This window comes from Apteryx rowi, unplaced genomic scaffold, assembly GCF_003343035.1.
Source record: "Apteryx rowi isolate R43461 unplaced genomic scaffold, aptRow1 scaffold_247, whole genome shotgun sequence".
NCBI lineage: Eukaryota > Metazoa > Chordata > Aves > Apterygiformes > Apterygidae > Apteryx > Apteryx rowi.
Window position 1 is genome coordinate 1053400 of NW_020448830.1, and position 18130 is coordinate 1071529.

An 18130-nucleotide genomic window follows, 5' to 3' on the forward strand; every position below is an offset into this window, starting at 1 on the left:
CCCCGGCGGGGCGTGTGCCCCCGCCCTCCCCGCTCCGGCCTGCTTGCGCCTGCAGCGCGGCGCGCGCACCCTCCCCGCACGGCCTGCTCGAGACGCCGCCCGCCCCCCAGCCGTTATCCGTTCAGTGCGCACGCGCCCTTTGACCCGGCTGGCTCCCTGCTGCCCCAGCCCCGCCTTGCACATGTGCTCTCACGTAGGCGCATGCGCCTTTGCGCGGAGCCCCAACCGTCGCCGGTGACGTCTCAAGGCGCATGCGTTCTAGCGTGCGGCTGTTTCCCCGGCCCCTCCGGCGCATGCGCCATTCCTCACGTTCCCCCCGGCCGGGAGCCGGCGCCGCGCGTCTCTCCGCCTTCCCCTGTGGCGGCGCCTGCGCGCTGCGCGCTGTCGGTGCGTGGCGTGCAGTGCGGTGGGGGCGGGTGGGGGCGGGGCGGGTATATATAGTGCGCGGCCGGGGCGGCGGCCTCCCCCTTGTCCCCCGGCCGCCGTCGGTGCTGTGTGCGCAGTGCGTGTGCTCCGGACACCCGGACACGCCGGCCCGGCCCCGCCGCACCATTTATTACTAAAAATACTAAAAAAGCCAAAAAAAATCCAAAAATCCTAAAAAACCTACAAAAAAAATCCTTCCTTCTCCCTTTCCCGTCAACCTTCTGCAACCGGCCGGTTTGATATAAAATAACCCGGTGAAGCGAAGCCCCCGGACCCGGCGCAGCCGAGAGGAGACACTGAGCGAGCCCGACCCCCGCCGAGGCCAGCAACAGCCGAGACCTCCGCCAGGCCCCGGCACTGAGTGAGCCAGCCCCCCCCCGCCGCGCATCCGCTTCCCGGAGCCGTTAAGTTTCGAATCCGTCTTCGAAGTGCCCCCTCCCCCCTTCGGTGCCTCCACCGCCTCCCGCCGGCCCCTTCCCTCACGGAGCCCGGGGCCGCCGCGGCCTCCTCGCCTCGTCAGCGCCCCCCCTTGCCCTCCCGCGCCGGGAGACGGCGGCAGGATGAACCCCAGCGCCCCCAGCTACCCCATGGCCTCCCTCTACGTGGGGGACCTGCACCCCGACGTCACGGAGGCCATGCTCTACGAGAAGTTCAGCCCCGCTGGGCCCATCCTCTCCATCCGCGTCTGCAGGGACATGATCACCCGCCGGTCGCTCGGCTACGCCTATGTCAACTTCCAGCAGCCCGCCGACGGTGAGTGGCCCGCCGGGGCAGGGCCGCGGCGCGCGGGCTGGGCGAGGCCCGGGGCGAGCGGGCGGGCTGGGCCGGGGCGACGCGGGGGCGAGGGGAGACTTGGGCCGCTGCCTGCAGAGGAGTCGTGTCCCTCCCCCACCCCCCGAGGGCTCCGCGCCCCCACCCCGGCGCGGCCGCGCGTCCATTTTCCCCAGCGCCCGGGCGCTTCGCCGCCCTGGCTCGGGTGGGGCGGGCCGCCCCGCGCCCTCCGGGGCCGGCGCGATGTTGCTGGGACACGRACAAACTTGGCGCCGTGCTCGGGGAAGTTTGCGGCGGAGCCGCCGCTGGGTGACATGCGGCCTGGGGCTGTCTGCGCCTCGTGGCGGGGGGGAGGCGCTTCCTCGCTCCGCGGCCGGGAACCGAAAGCTCACGCGGAGCCCCTGCGACGGGAGAGGAAGGGCCTGGCGCCTCGCCGCAAGCGTGGGGCCTGGCGGGCTGCCCCGGCCGGCGGCTGCGGCGCGCACTGCCGCTCGGCAGCCCCCCGGGACGCTCCCGGGGTCGCCGGCACCGAGGAGGGTGTGTGCAGGCGGCTTTTCCGCAGGCTGGCACGTCCACGTGTGGCTAAATCAGGAATCTGAAGCGAAGATAGTTTGAAGAAAACATCATAGTCATTAGCACCTTTTAATAACTGCGCGGGAGCTGGGTGTGTATGCATGATTAAGAAGCACGAGAAGGAAGTGGGACGTACCAGGATCATTTGGTAGTTTCATAGACGGTCCAGTCAAAGCACAGACCAGAGCAGAATACGTTAAAATGCGTTTGTCAAATGTGGGGAGGGGATGAAATTACTTCAGCCTCCTTTCCTTGCTTTTTATGTAGTAAACTGATCCATTTGTCTTTGCAGTAAACTCTTTGACGTTGTGTTTGCAATGGTTTTTTTATAAAATTCTTTACATGTGGTGTTGCTGCCACTCTAAAGTTATATCAGCAAGGGAACTTTCTATATAGTTCTGATCATCTGTTTGTGCTAAACTTTGGCAAGCCAGCTCATTCATTTGGAGGGCATTTTTATAAAAGGACCAAATGTGAAAAGTTTTAAGTTTTGCTGGAGTCTTTGATAAAGAGAAAAATAATTTGTCCAGCAAGAACATATAGTTAAGTAAGCAGCTTTCTACTATAATGGTTTCATTTTTCAGGAGCATGAAAGTGACAGATTTGAACTACAAACTTTTCAAGCAGTTGGATTAACTGGCTTTCAAAATTAGCTTTAGTATATGGTTATTATCAGATCAGACTTCTGGTGTACTGATGGTGCCTGTATGTATGTAGTAAAAGTTACTATCTCATCTTTAATAAGAAGGTATTTCACCTGTTATCAATTCTCTCACTTCAGAGAGCTTTTAATTTATTCAGCCATTGTTTAGAATGAGAGGATTTAAATGCTTATTTTAACATACTTTTGTCTACTTTCAATTGATTAAAAGCTTACAGGGCTCTCAAAAGAAAAATAAGGGGTTAGCACAGAACAGTTCAGTACTGTGGTATGATAACATCAAGGCAGAATTTGAAGGTGATTCAAGTGCTTCTCTCCCTTTAGTAATGACAGAAGTCTATAAGGCTTGACCTTATCTTTGTGGTTAGTTAAGCTACATATTCAATCCTACCTTTTGTGCCTCAGTTTTGCAATTTGCCAAAATGTTAGAACAACTATAGCTTTTTCACCTTATAAGTGCTTGGATTCAGGGGTTGGGAATATGCTTCCTGCAGATTTGGGGCAATAGCATTTTTATAAGCATTTTCAGACTGGGGATAGAAGATCTTATATTTTATTTTACACTTACTCCAATTTTTCTGCTAAAAGTATTTCTCACCCTTGTCAAACTTGCATCTGGCACCTATTTAGAAGCACTTGTTTAAAATAGCAACAAAGTAACTTAAATGACATTTTGTGATTAAATTTTTGCAACATTTTTAGAATTTTGTATTCTTGGAAAATACCTAAAAAGCATTTGCGCTTTTTTTGTAGATCATAATATCCATTTTATGAAAGCTTGAAATCAGAGCTGAGGATAAATGGTTATTCCTACAGTAACATGAGCTTCCAAACTACCAGCATTTTCTTGGCTTAGCCTAATTCTTACCTGCATCTCTCAGGCTGTGTTTATTAAACAGCTAGTAACAACTGGCTAGGGTTTTGAAAAGGTCTTTGAAGGTGTGTTTGACATTACCAGCTGTCTATAAAGTATGGATCTCAAAGCTCTTCCAAAATCTAATTAAACCTGATGACACACTTGTGAGGTATGCACACATTTTATAGTTGTGACTTTTCTGAATTTGAGTCATTGTCCAGACTAAAATCAAGGCAATCTTGTTTAATCACCAAACTAGAAATACTTGTGAGTAATCTGAAACTGCAAATTTTTCTTCAGAATTTTAGAGTACTTTTGTTTCCAAAGATTTATTATTTCACAGCTATTCCTATGCATGTTTAGTACAAATCTAGCATTAAGTGTTTATTCATTTTGAAGTTGCTAAAGTTGACTGTCCAGCTTGTTCAGACTAAAATTGGAACTGGTGACTCATTCAATAAAAGCTTGAGCAGAATCAGCAAAAGTATAGCATGGATAGGTGTGTCCATTTGGTAACAAGTTAACCACTGAATGGAATTGTCTCCTGCAAACTAATGCACAGCCTTTTATGGGAGAAAGTTGAAATATAGTGAAAGTAAGTCAATTTTAGTAGTTATGAATAGTGAATGGGTAGCTTATACCTAGTTTCAGATGAAAAGTATTCTAGTAATGTTTTAAAATACATTGTGGAGTGACAATGTGGTGTTGGTTAAGCAGAAATCTTTGTTTCTTCTACTTCCACTCCACAGAACAGATGAGAGCAGTTGAGACTTCCCATGCTATCCTTGTCTTTATGCAGAAATTGCATCAGCCTTAGATACATGCTCACTACTAATTCAGTGGTGATGTTTGTAAAGGCTAGTACAGACCCACTCTGAATCAGATGTTTGGGAAATGTGTCCCGGAACACACATTTTTCAGGCATGTTGGGATTATTCTAGAAGCAATTAGCATGAATTAGAAAAGCCTCTTTTGTAGTAAAAGCAAGCCCTATTACTACTTCTGGAAATAATGAACTGTTTATTACTGGCACTTTTGATGGTGCTGGCAGTGATGATTCTAATGACTTCCAGGGTAATACCAAAATTTTAGATGTTCCTACAGTAGCATGTCAGATATCCACAGTTCATTTTGTTTGGCCATCAGCTTTTTGATAATTTAAGGTCTTCCCATACTTTCCATTTCTCATTATCAGTAATGCAGGCTTCAGCTTTGTATCAGTTGTTTGCTTGCTACTGTCACGTAAATAGGGTAATAGTGTTAATAGAATGCCTTTTTCACTCATAGGTTGTTTTTTTTAAACAGGAAAATGACTGATAGGTGTATACCTAATTAACTTCTACAAATATCTTTCAAAGTATATTATCTTCATGTTCACTTGTAGTCTGAAAACACAGCAAGAAAGGAGATAATGTGATGTACCAGCTGGACAGATTCTAATAACAGATTTTCTTTAGCCATGATATCCAACAGCATAGCTAAAGATAAGAACAGAACTTAAAGAACAAAAACATACAATAAGTTTTTAGAGTGGGATTTGACAGTTGTGGTTGGTTTTAAGTTCTCTTCCTAAGAAAAGCAATTAACTGACATGTCTACTGGTTTTAAACTAATACTAAACTGAATTTTAGTTTGCCATTAATATGTTGCTACTATATCATTTAAATGATTGTAAATGTTCTTTTTGTTGTGACCAAACAGAAAACGCAATCATTCACTTGCAGTGTCAACTCTGCTCTATCCATTAAAAAAAMCTTGTTACCTTTTAGATGTTTGCAGCAGGAAAATGCATTTTGAAATGTATTGCGGTGTTTAAGGACTCAGATTACAAAAAGCTATTCCACAGGAATGATATGGCTGTTGGATGAGAAAAATGTTCTGCCATGAATTACATTTTAGAATATTTAGTTTTTATTTTTTTTTAACTAAATTCAGTCTTGTTAACTGCTATATGCAGATTTCAGTAAAATGATTTAGCATCAATGGGTGTGACTTCACGTATTTTGGGGGACTCTTCAATATTCTTGCAGTTATACCAGATATAAAAATGAAAAGGAGCTAGTATAGGAGATCATAAAATGTCTGTCATAATTTAGAGCCATTGCTATTTTTTGCTTAAATGACTTGTTGACTTAAAACATCACAGATGTCTTGTTGCTTTGAAGGGATATATCATGAAAACTGAAGATGCCTTGGCACTTCCATATCTAAATATACTGAGATCTTACATTCAGGCTTTGAAAAGTTGGTCACGGAGTTCTATTGGAAAAACTACTCCATTGGAGTAACAAAATCTGGTTTACGTTACTTCATTTTGCTCTTTTAATGCTTGCTCTTTCATTGATCTTATATGTATTTAATTGTGTGCTTTTAATATGTATTATTTCAGATTTTCAAAATTAAGTAAGTACTGGTTTTACTTTTTTACTTTCCTTGAACTTTCGCTCACCTGGAAGTCCATCATAGTTTTTTTCTTTTTTTTCGCCACTGAAGAATTGTGAGGAACAGCTGCATGAACCGGGCTTGTACTGCACCTAGCAAAGCAATTTTGTCAGTTTATGGGTATCTGTGGTTTAGGAGCTGTGCCTAGTATAGGCACAAGTTATACCCCTAAAAGCCTTTTTATTGATATAATATGCATCTACAGGGTGGGGGGAGGGGAGGGAGAGGTCAACTGCTTTTTACAAATGTTAAAAGCCTTTCCTCGTGTGGAATAGGTCATAGYTGCCATCATTTGATACATTGCTTCTCCTTTCATCATAATAGCTTTTCATAGTGAGTGGGCTTCCATCCTTTAGGCTACTGGGATGTCTGATACTTATCCAGCTGATTTGTGCACCTTCCTTTTTGTTAGTGTGGATTTTGTTGAAGAATTTTTGTTTGTTTTTACTTTCATAAACAGAGGGGCTTTTCTGTTGGAAGTTTGGTTTTGTATTTTGTTGGCAATACTGGACTTAAAATAGCTAAAATTTTATGAAGAATTGTTGTGCTTCAAATGCTATTTGTGTGCTTATTGAAATAACTCTAGTGTTTCGATTAATTTCATGATGTTTTTTCCAGCTGAACGAGCTTTGGATACCATGAACTTTGATGTCATTAAAGGCAAACCAGTGCGCATCATGTGGTCTCAGCGCGATCCGTCTCTACGCAAAAGTGGTGTAGGAAACATCTTCATCAAAAACTTGGACAAATCAATTGATAACAAAGCTTTGTATGACACATTTTCTGCTTTTGGAAACATTCTGTCTTGTAAGGTTAGTGGAAAATTATTAGCGTGTTTAATGGTTTAATGTGAAAAAATCTAATTAGACTGGAGCCATTTCATAGCTGTTACAACAGGGTTTTTCTTTAATAGGTGGTATGTGATGAAAATGGATCCAAGGGTTATGGATTTGTACATTTTGAGACACAAGAAGCTGCAGAAAGAGCTATTGAAAAAATGAATGGTATGCTGCTTAATGACCGCAAAGTGTAAGTACATAAATACATAGTTTGGGATCAACAGACTGAAATTCATTTTACAAACACATACTTAAAGCTTATCCAGAAAAGACAGATTGTTCTGAACATTTATAGTTTTAAAGAGGATTTAGAATTTTAGTACTAGGAATACTATAAAAATGTATTTTTTATCTATTCTAAAGTCAGAATAAATTCAAACAATGCTAATAACGGCCTGTAAGGAAAAAAAAAAAGGTGTATTAGTTATATCCTGCAAGTCAATGTTGCAATGAGAGTTTGGGGACTGTAACTCAGTAGAATTGCGGTCTTGGGGCCGTCCCTGGTCTTCTGATCTTACTGGTCTGAGATAAAATACAATCCATCAGGTGTTCTGAACAATATTTCCTTTGTAAGAGTTGTTCTGATAGGTACGGTAGTGACCCATTTTTTGGATGAAACTTAAAGCTGTAAAGCTACTGAATCTTGAATAGGGGTCTGATTACACTAAATGTTCTTTAATCAGTGTCTTAATAAACACATATTTAGGGAGTGGGAGTAAAAAAAACATAAATTGCAAGAAGTTTTATTTTAATGGTATAACTGTTCTGCACTCCAGAAAATAAAAGGCTTCTCAGCTATGCCTAAGGGATCATTATGGTATTTTGTACATTTGCAAAAGAATAGCTCTATTAATACATGCAAGAGTTTGGAAAAAGGATGACAGAAATCAGCATTAGCACTGCCATCACATATTAATTTTATATGTTGAGATGGATGGATCAAGCCATATCCAAGGAGAACATATCTTTTGAAACTTAAGCTTTCCTGCTTGATCTATGCTCAACTGGCATGACTGTGGATGTTCTCACTTGACTTTCATCTTTATACAACCTTTTTAAAGTAGTAAAAAGGTCAGCATATAATCATGATGTAAAAGCACAACATTTATGTAAATGTCTGATAAAACACATCATAAGCATTAACTTTGCTTGAGGTCCTATTCAAACCAGGCATTTTAAAGTGGATTAAAGTACTTTGCTCACTATCAAAATTTGCTGAACACATCATATCATTCTTACCATTCTTGGCTACTATAAATCAGGTTAAGTCACAAAAATTTAAGAAAATGTTGAGTTTACTGCATACTTCTTTTAGATCTGCTAGAATTGGAACTATAAAGTTGGACAGTCCAATAAAGTTAGTAAGCAAAAGTCTACTGCAGTCAGAAATCATAGTGTTATCCATGCAACTTCTGTTCTGGAGCAGGTCCTTGGATCATAAATTGTTGTGTTCTGCTGCTATTCCTTCTCTGACAGTATGAACTGACCTTTAGTGTTTCTAGCCAATTCACAATGGTATTTGACTAAAGAGCAGGTTGAACTGTGTTGGGACAGGGGAGGGAAGAGGGAGGTAAATTAAATATCCCTTGCTCACCATTGGAGAATGGTAACAGTTTTAAGACGGCCAAGTTTTTAGTATGGCAGAGAGGCTATGCTGGTATCTGGAATTTCAGTATAGCCACTTTATTTAGGATTCTTCCCCATTGTGTAGCTCCTGATGTCAAAGAGGCTGTTTTACACTAACAAGAATGAACAATCTTGCCAACGGCTCAAAAGCATATTTATGCTAGTAATTGCAGTGAGCACACTGATTAAAAAATGATAGTGAAATTGTTTTTCTGATGGAGCTTTATCTTTACTATTTTATCTAAAGATTTTCATGCCTATGACGATCAATGGGACTGATTAAGAATAACATATGATGTCAAAGGATTAAAATAAAACTTTACATTTTAACAGACTTGCTTTAATCTACACTGTTCTCCTGTAACTAGATTTGTTGGAAGGTTTAAATCCCGCAAGGAACGTGAGGCAGAGCTTGGAGCCAGAGCGAAAGAATTCACCAATGTTTACATCAAGAATTTTGGAGAAGACATGGATGATGAAAGACTTAAGGAACTCTTTGGCAAGTTTGGTAATGTCTTAAACTTTAAGTTTATATAAACATCAGTAAAGTTCAGATTACTTCTTATATCTGCACAGTGCTTTATATTATGAGGGATCAGGCAGCTGTGTGAAGGTGATACAGAAAACATGTACTGAAATGTTAGTACAAGATTCCAATTTCAAATTCAAAAATTTCAAAGTGTGGCAGTATCCACTGATGAATTTTAAATAGCCAAAATAGTACCTATAATCCACCCATCAGAATTGCTTCTGATAATCTGATAATAAGGCATCTATTTAAATAATCTTTTAAATAGAATTTGCAGATTTTTGAAGTTGCAGATGTTTTTTGTTTTAAGAAATATTTTTTGCTTTAAAACAGATCTATTTAATACAGATATTATTAATCCATTGCAAGATATGTGACAAATAAGTTTCCTGTTGCTTTTTCACTGTTTTGCAGCCTTATCTTTATTCAGGGTATCAGCTTTTATCATTCAATTGAATTTTCATTGTTGACTCCTTATGAAATTATAAGGAACTCTGTCCTCAGTTATGCAGGGGGGCAAAATTATGGTAGGCATATGCTCATGATATAGTAACATATATAATATGTCACTGTTGAAATAAGAAATGTCAAACTTCCTTAATCCAATTACAGATTCTCATACAGGCTTATAGGCCAAATCTATTGCATCTTCAGCCTCATGGCTTCTTTTATTTCTTGTATTTTTTTCCTCCATGCTTTTGCTGTTTTCCGCTGGGTATCATTTAGAGCAAAGATAGCCTTGTAGATGATGTATTCTGTAGCAACTCGAATGCCTATGCCCTAAGCAGCGTTCACAGGAAATTCCTTGTTCAGAAGCACTAGTGCAGTATCAGTGGATTGAATTGTGGTGAATTTAGCTGCTAGTATTTGTCTCAATTGAGTCTGTGAATTGCAATTTTTCAAAAGGTTCAGAGCTGCTAAGCCAGGGTTTTCACAGGGATAGATGGTGGTAAAGCACAGCTATGAACTAAAGGCCTYCTGTCAGGTTTCAGTACCTGTTTCAAAGGATAGAAGTGCTAATACTTTTTAAATGTCAGTTTTTAATGAAAAAAAAAATACATTAAAGTGAAATTTCTGCACTGTTTTCATTGAAAATACAGTAGGAAAGAAATTTAGCATGGCAGATTTCAGCCCAAATGGCTAATGTTCAGCACTGTAGTGGGAAAATCAGCAATTTTGTATTAATGGGTGGTGTTTGCTAGACTATTACTGGTGCTGGAGTATGAAGAGAATACGCTCTGCATATGCAGCATAAGTATTGACATTCTCTTTTCAGGTCCTGCCTTAAGTGTGAAAGTTATGACCGATGAGAGTGGAAAATCCAAAGGCTTTGGCTTCGTTAGTTTTGAAAGACATGAAGATGCCCAGAAAGTAAGCTTTCGGACTTCATTTTAGGATGTTCGTAACTGCAACCTGAACAATAAGCTGCTTCTGAGTCATTTGGAATCTTGAAAATTCATTAAGGATTTTTAACTGATCAAGGATACTGGGGAAACAAATCTGTTGCTTAATTGACTTAGTGTACTTTCTGTCATTTAAAATGCTTTCTTATAAATGAGCAAATGTCAGTTGGTTTGAGAAGCCTCTTAAGTTAGGATACTCTGAGACAGCTTGAATTAGTGTAGAAATGAGGAATATTGAATAATTTAAGAACCTGTTGTAGTTGTGCTTAAAGGTCTCACAGAGGTCTGGACTTACTCATGCTGAGCAATATACATGCACAGTAAATTATGACATCTCTGCAAAACCCAGGTGAATAATTGAATGCAATTTGGTTGCACTAAGCATTTGTGCGAGTGCAAGGCAGGAAGAATTGTGTTTTCTAACTTCAACACTGCAAAGTCAGCAGGAAAGCTATTAGTTTTACAGAGTACATTTGGCACAGCTGTAAGAAAATAATCAGAGCCCTGTGATGCTGCTTTTAGTCTGAAGAGTAACTTTGGAGAAAGGGTCCTTTTAATTTGTATGTATGTCTGTAACATGCCAGTAAGCTGTATAACTTCATTCTTTGACGGTCGGTTTCTTTTATGCATCGGTTTACTGTGGCAGTAGGAATATAGAGTCAGGGGAAAAAAATCAGTACAAAAGAACAAATCAGCACAACAAATTAAGTTTGCTTTTCAAAAAGCATTTCTCTTATTTGTCAGTAGTGCAAGTATATGAGCAACAGATTGGAACAAATACTGTCTTACATCTAAAATATTTAGTCTTGCATATTTTCCTTGATGAGTTGCTTCTCTAACAGTAGTCAGGAACACACTTAGTGTTTAAATAATATGAGAGATTTCAACATTTCATGAAATATCTATTTTCTAATAACTTACTGTGGAGGTACAGAATAAAATGGTGACCTCTGTTTTTAAACTAATTTAATAAATCTGTCAAAGTTTTCACATCTAACTGAGCAGTTGTAACTCAAAACAGTGTAAAAGAAAAAGGTCATATTTTCCTACTGTAAGTGCTTTCCTAATAAAAGTTATAAAAAAGCCATATATGCAAGCTGTAACTTAAAACATAGTAAAGAAAATCTCCAATTTCAGATCTTTCTTTTAAAAACAGAAGTCAGGTGTGTGAATTAGAGCTTTTCAACTTAAGTTGCTTGCTTTTCTCTGCCTTTAGCAAGAAAAGTAAGGCTGCACAAATGGTTCCTGATTGTGACTTGATTTTTTTTTTTCTTTTCCTTCCAACTTCCTATGAGAGAAGTTTTTTGTACTTCTTGTGACTTTTATTTAACCTGGACAGAAGCACATTCAGAGGGCAATTGCCATTTTGCATTAAGCAGGGAAGTTGTGGGGTGCTTTGTTTCAGCAATTACTATTTTAGATGTTGTGGTAGGCAGGTGTTCTTTTTAGAATGCTTAYGTAACTTTGTATATTTGAAGTAGATTTTTTTGTTTCTAAAAAACACTGAAACACAAAGCACTGTTAACCTTTTGTTCCTTAATGTAGGCTGTAGATGAGATGAATGGAAAAGAGCTCAATGGGAAACAAATCTACGTTGGCCGGGCTCAGAAAAAGGTGGAAAGACAGACGGAGCTCAAGCGCAAGTTTGAACAAATGAAACAGGACAGGATCACCAGATACCAGGTTTGGTTTTAATTTGAGAGGACTAACTTTTATTTTATGATATTTTTAGATTCGTGTGGGACATTTGCTTTCAAAATAACTAGGTTTTTGGGKKTTTTTTTTAGGGTGTAAACCTTTACGTGAAAAACCTTGATGATGGAATTGATGATGAACGTCTTCGAAAAGAATTCTCCCCATTTGGTACAATCACTAGTGCAAAGGTAAAGTAAAATTTATGGATTGCATTTGTCCTTTCTCTGAAGATGAGCAGTGAACCTTCCCCAAGGAAGAGTGATTTATTTCTTTGACTAACAATGGTAAAATGCAGAGATGTGACCCAGTCGCCTACTGCTGCTACTGCTGTTATATATGCATGGACATCACAAATGTACAAAAATCAAGAAAGTAAAGTTAAGCACATCATATAATCATCCTGTCTTGAAATGAACAGAGAGTACTGACATCAATATAAGAAAATCACATCTTTTCAATGCAATGATTTGATCATTGTTCCTTCACTGAGATTTTCATCTGTATTCACTAAACAATTAACTTGTAATTACATGATTATATTCCTTTTTATAAATCAATTCAGTAAAACAAACTTGTGATCTCACTTGTAGTAAGCTGAAAAAAGGAACTCATGCAAGTTAAACAGGGATAGATATAACGTTCTCATGTTTTAAAACTGAATTTTGTACTGACAGGTCATGATGGAAGGTGGCCGCAGCAAAGGATTTGGGTTTGTATGCTTTTCTTCACCAGAAGAAGCTACCAAAGCCGTCACAGAGATGAATGGTAGAATCGTGGCTACTAAACCATTATATGTAGCTCTAGCCCAGCGTAAAGAGGAGCGCCAGGCTCATCTTACCAACCAGTATATGCAGAGAATGGCAAGTGTAAGAGCAGTACCCAATCCCGTAATCAACCCCTACCAACCAGCACCTCCTTCAGGTTACTTCATGGCAGCTATCCCACAGGTGCGTACAGAAATGAGTAACAATGTTTTGTACTATGTATACAATTTGTTTAGATTTAACAGTAAATATAAGGTGTATCCATAATTTCAGCATTCTGATTTCATAGCGGAAAGGTGATTGACTGTTTGACATGCCCTTTGCCATTAACAGTTACATACTGTTTTTACATTTGACAGACTCAGAACCGTGCTGCATACTACCCCACTAGTCAACTTGCTCAGCTCAGACCAAGTCCTCGCTGGACTGCTCAGGGTGCCAGACCTCATCGTAAGTCACTTTCTTTACCTTTTTCTAGTGCTTACTGTAAACTCTGTAGCATTTACCCTCAAACTTTTTAATACATTTTCACTGAATTACAGCATCAGTTTTCTCTGGGTCAGGTTAGATGGTATTACTACTGAACTCTTCTCACCATTCAGTGTTTCATGATATAACTTTATACTTTTTTTTTTTCTAAACCAGCGTTCCAAAACATGCCTGGTGCTATCCGCCCAGCAGCACCCAGACCACCATTTAGTACCATGAGACCAGCTTCTTCACAAGTTCCACGAGTCATGTCAACACAACGTGTTGGTGAGTCTCAGGTTTCATTTCTACAAACCTTTTAAGTATAAAACTTAAAAAAAATTAAAAAAAAAAAAAAAAAGCTAGTTCAGAATGATCTCTTAAAAACCTTTAGAAGTTTAATATCATATGTGTTACTACTTCCCTCCTTTATTGGCTCTTACTAGATAGGTGAGCTAGCACTATCTTCTAATAGTTGCTCAAAATGTTGTCCCAGTGAAGACTGAAAATCACACTCCTGCTGTGGTCCCTCTCTTTAGCATGAACCATTTCTTTCTTAGCATGCATTTTAATAGTATTGTATGACAGCTCCTGCCATTTCTAAACTTCATTGTGGCAATTGTAATAATAGGCTGTGTGTAAAAAATATTGAGATGGTATTACAATTTTAACTCTTAATATTTTGTCATAGAAAACAGTGAGCAAAATATCATATGTGCAGTGTTTGCACATAGCTGAATGAACCAGAATTCATTGTAATGGAGTCTTAATTCTTCCAGAACATATTAGGCAATACTATTTTTAGCTAGCTACTTCCTGAAAATATCTTTTTTTAGCATGACTTACTGCTATAACAGGCTTAAGAAATCAAATTAAGTTACTACTCAGCCAAAAGTGAATATTTTCTTACAGATCTTTTTGTATCACAAGTAAGAAAAATGATTCATTAATGAAGTGGCTGGAAAGTAACTCCTGGTAAACCTCTAGCTTTGAACCTTGAGATGTGACCAGTGGTCTGACAGTTGACAGTACTACTGTAAGATGAATCTATAATGCAATACCTAAATTAGGTGTTCAGTTTTGGCYGCTTTAACTTCTGTACAGTGTATGCTAAATAAAAATTGAATTATTCACATATGGAATTGTGTTATCTTTTCAGCTAATACATCAACACAAACAATGGGTCCACGTCCTGCCGCAGCAGCTACTGCAGCTACTCCTGCTGTACGCACAGTACCACAATACAAATATGCTGCAGGTGTTCGTAATCCTCAGCAACATCTTAATACACAGCCGCAGGTTGCTATGCAGCAGGTATGTAATTTTGGTTTTGGGCATGCTTTTGCTGCGGGGGGGTTGGAGGGGGGTGGTTCGCAGAGGAGAAGTGCGTGGGGTGGGGGAGCTTACAGTTAAGAGTTGTCTTTATTATTCTAGAATTCGGGATCCAGATTATGGCACCAGAGTTGCACTTGGGCCTTAAAATATGCTTCAGGTTCACCCAGAACAGGATATGATCCTATGTTACTTCATATTTTCCAGTTGCTTGATACCTCAGCCTGAATTCTCCTTGTATCCGCTCCTCAATGGAGTAGTTGATACTAATCTCCAGTATCACTCAGTCTTATTAAATGGACCTAGTTGAATTTCTTCCGTATTTCTGACGGTGTACACGTTGTTTATGCTGAGTTGTGGGACATTGGGTATTTGAAGCTGCATCTAATTATGGACAAGAACTTAACTTTAAAATGGTGTTAAATTAATTTGCAGCCTGCTGTCCATGTGCAAGGTCAGGAACCCTTGACTGCTTCCATGTTGGCTTCTGCCCCTCCACAAGAACAAAAGCAGATGTTAGGTATGTATGTGGCATCTTTCTTTATGCCCTGTAGCAGAGGCTAAATGTTTTTGGGCCTGTGTTTTAAAAAAGACTTGTAAGGGACTTTCAAAGCACTTTTGTATTAATCTTAAAATGTAGATTAAATGATTTTAGCCTTAGAACAAGGAGGTATTTGCTCCCTTTTCCCCTCAAATCTAGGCTGCATTTGTCAGATGAGATTTATCACTGTGGTTAACTCCCCCCCCCCCCAGGTGAACGTCTATTTCCTCTTATTCAAAACATGCATCCTACTCTGGCGGGTAAGATCACTGGTATGTTGTTGGAGATTGACAACTCTGAACTCCTTCACATGCTCGAGTCTCCTGAGTCTCTTCGTTCGAAGGTGGGTGGATTTTTGCCTTACGCTAGATTCATAAGCAGTTAAATCTACATTGGCTTAACAAGTGTTTTTGCTGGCAGAGCGGAGTAGCAGCAATGCAGCAAAGTGGTCCAGGGCAAGAAGTTAGAATATCCTCTTTCAGTGGGTGGCAGTGACTTATGCTAGCATAAACTGGGGCTGTAACCATTATCCTTTTCTTTTTAATGATGCAGGTATTGTTTGTATRTGTAATTTAAACTGCTTCATTAACTTAAATATACAGAAATAATTAAACTTACCCTTTTTTTAATATTTATTTATTTATTTTTACTTATCAGGTTGATGAAGCTGTAGCCGTACTACAAGCCCACCAAGCTAAAGAGGCTGCTCAAAAGGCAGTTAATAATCCCACTGGGGTTCCAAGTGTTTAATAAGTAAGTTTTCTGGTTTTGTGTGGAATACAGTTTTATACATTGATTAGAGCAGTAGTCCTTAGTCTGTGGCCTATAAGCAGAATGCTTCATTGCACTCTATTGTTTGCAGCCACAAAAAGCAGCATTTATTGTCACAGTTGAGACAAGTTTTGTGCTCAGTACTGTTCAGTTCTGTAGCTCATAAATGCAAGTCTTCAGGAAAAATAGAAGCTAAGACTTGAGGCTGTTAGTTGAGATCCTCAGAGGAATTTAAGATTCAAATTTTGTTGAATAAAAGGCACCATACATTTAAATGAAACTTTGAAAATACTGGCAGGAATATTTCTAGAATTTGGGATTAGCTTTTTTCCAGTTCTGGGCATGCTTGCAAAGATGAGCAGTTCTGTCAAACACCACCATTCATGCTGTTGTTCAAGAGGAACATTAGCAAATTTTGGAAGAGAATTAACCTTAGAATGATCTTTATTCCAGCCTTATTGTTCTCCAAATATGAAATAGCTTATTTACACTATAATTTATATAATTACTTACCAAAATCTGAAATTACACAGTAATTGACTAAACTATGTATAGTCTTGACTTTACATTTTTGTGAATTTAACTAATATTTTAACTGACATTTAAGTTATCTTGATTATCTTCTGAGGGGTTTATATCTTAATTTTACACCTCAGAAAGAAGCGAAAGGGTTGTATCTTCACAGTTTCAAAAGGGGAAAAAGTGTTGTAGGGTTTGGCGTAATACGGGAGTCTGTTCTCCATTCAGTCCAGTTACGTTTTGCCTGCATATAAACTTACTTTTCACATTAATGGTTATTAATTGAATAGGCCTGCTTTTCAAATTTAATCACTTAAAATTTTCTTTTTTCTTTGGCTTTTCATTTCTGCAACTCACCTTTTGCAGGCAGAATTTAAGTCATGTTTTCTTCACTTTTCTTTCATGCCCCCCCCCCTTTTTTTTTTTCCACTAATGACTTTTTCACACTGGAGATAAACAAGTACTGAATAGTTGTTTGTCCTAAACAAAACTGCTCAGACTTTGAGAGCATAACTTTGTGTCCCATAATGTTTCCATAATTGCAGTATGAAAATACTTATATTAAGTGTTAGTGTAATAGTTTGATGGTTTTCTCAGTATGAGATTTGGTAGTCTGGCCTTAGAGTAGAGGTGACCTGCAATCAAATTAGTTATAGTAACAAATTATTGTGCTTAACCCTTGTCGAAGGCCACACTGTGCCGAGTACTGTATAGAGTTCTAGATTCAGTTGTCTTCCAAAGTAAACTTAAGATACCTTCCTTCTATATCTGTAAAAAGTGAGATACATCTGTAATGTACTGCCTGTAAAATTTTTGCATGGTATGATTTGTACCGTGAAAGGCCAAAATATTATTGAGCTTACAGTTAAAATAAGCATACCAGAAAACAGAACTGCTTTAATTTCAAAAACTAAAAACATTATTTTTGTTTACAGAAAGATCCGGGACTACAATCTAGAACTTCGCTTCACCGAAGAAAAAAAAAATCTAAACATGGAAAAACTATTAAATATTGAGAAAAACATTGCAAAATATAAAATAAATAAAAAAAGGAAAGGAAACTTTGAAGCTTATGTACAGAGCAATGCCAGGACTAGCAAAACAAATGTTAGTCCTAGATTACTTATTGATTTAAAATAAAAAAAAAAATAGTAAAATAAAAAATACAAATTAATGTTTTATAAACCCGGGGGAAAAGAATTTTCAACACAGTACAAAAATTTAAAGCATTCCTTTCTTTAATTTTGTAATTCTTTACTGTGGAAAAGCTCAGAATATCACCACTGTTTTAGTTGACAGTGAGAATTGATAGCTGAGCAAAGAAACGTAATTTGGATTATAAAATTCTTGCTTTAATAAAAATTCCTTAAACACTGACTTACTTGTGATGGTTTCTTTTGTACAGCGTCCTTCAAATAAGGTTGTTYTTCCAGAATACCAAGTTGGAATCTCACCCTATAGTTTGTTTTTGCAGTGTCTAGAGAAGATTAGCCTATACTGGGCCACCTGTTACCGATAATATAAATGTAGGCATTAAAACAAATGAAAAGACCAGCTATATCCACATCTGGGTTTTAAATCCCTAATAGCCTGTCTGATCTCCTGTCCCCATCTAATTATAAATAAACGTTTAAGTCCTATACCTTGGGATGATCAGTAAAAAATACTCTGTTATAAAAGGCCTGTGTTGTGCCTAGGGGTGGATGAAGAGCAAGTCAACAGCTTATGGGTAAGGATTAAAGGGCAGGCTAGCATGGGTGACACTGTGGTGGGTGTTTACTACAGGCCACCTGATCAGGAAGAGGAAGTTGATGAGGCCTTTTACAGACAACTGGAAGTAGCCTCACGATCCCAGGCCCTGGTTCTCATGGGGGACTTCAACCACCCTGATATCTGCTGGAAAGACAACACAGC

At 39.3% G+C, this 18130-nt stretch overlaps 2 protein-coding genes across 7 annotated transcripts in view; one reads left to right on the forward strand and one right to left on the reverse strand.

The window, feature by feature from the left end:
- The window catches only part of LOC112966523, an 18830-nt gene extending 18259 nt beyond the window's left edge, over window positions 1-571 (reverse strand). For 3 of the 6 annotated variants that reach the window (XM_026066711.1, XM_026066710.1, XM_026066712.1), the window contains exon 1: window positions 310-571. In XM_026066711.1, the coding sequence (XP_025922496.1) occupies window positions 310-553 (244 nt within the window). In that variant the 5' untranslated portion in view covers window positions 554-571. The other 3 variants (XR_003253628.1, XR_003253625.1, XM_026066713.1) reach the window with 2 other exon arrangements.
- PABPC1 (poly(A) binding protein cytoplasmic 1) lies at window positions 419-17593 on the forward strand. Its single transcript, XM_026066708.1, has 15 exons — window positions 419-1179; window positions 6348-6541; window positions 6643-6758; window positions 8563-8702; window positions 10000-10094; window positions 11672-11809; window positions 11914-12009; window positions 12496-12768; window positions 12945-13035; window positions 13231-13341; window positions 14213-14367; window positions 14821-14905; window positions 15139-15269; window positions 15584-15679; window positions 17152-17593. Exons 1-14 carry the CDS (start codon window positions 987-989, stop codon window positions 15674-15676), a joined length of 1911 nt encoding a protein of 636 aa, XP_025922493.1. The 5' UTR covers window positions 419-986; the 3' UTR covers window positions 15677-15679; window positions 17152-17593.
- Window positions 17594-18130: the final 537 nt, after the last annotated feature.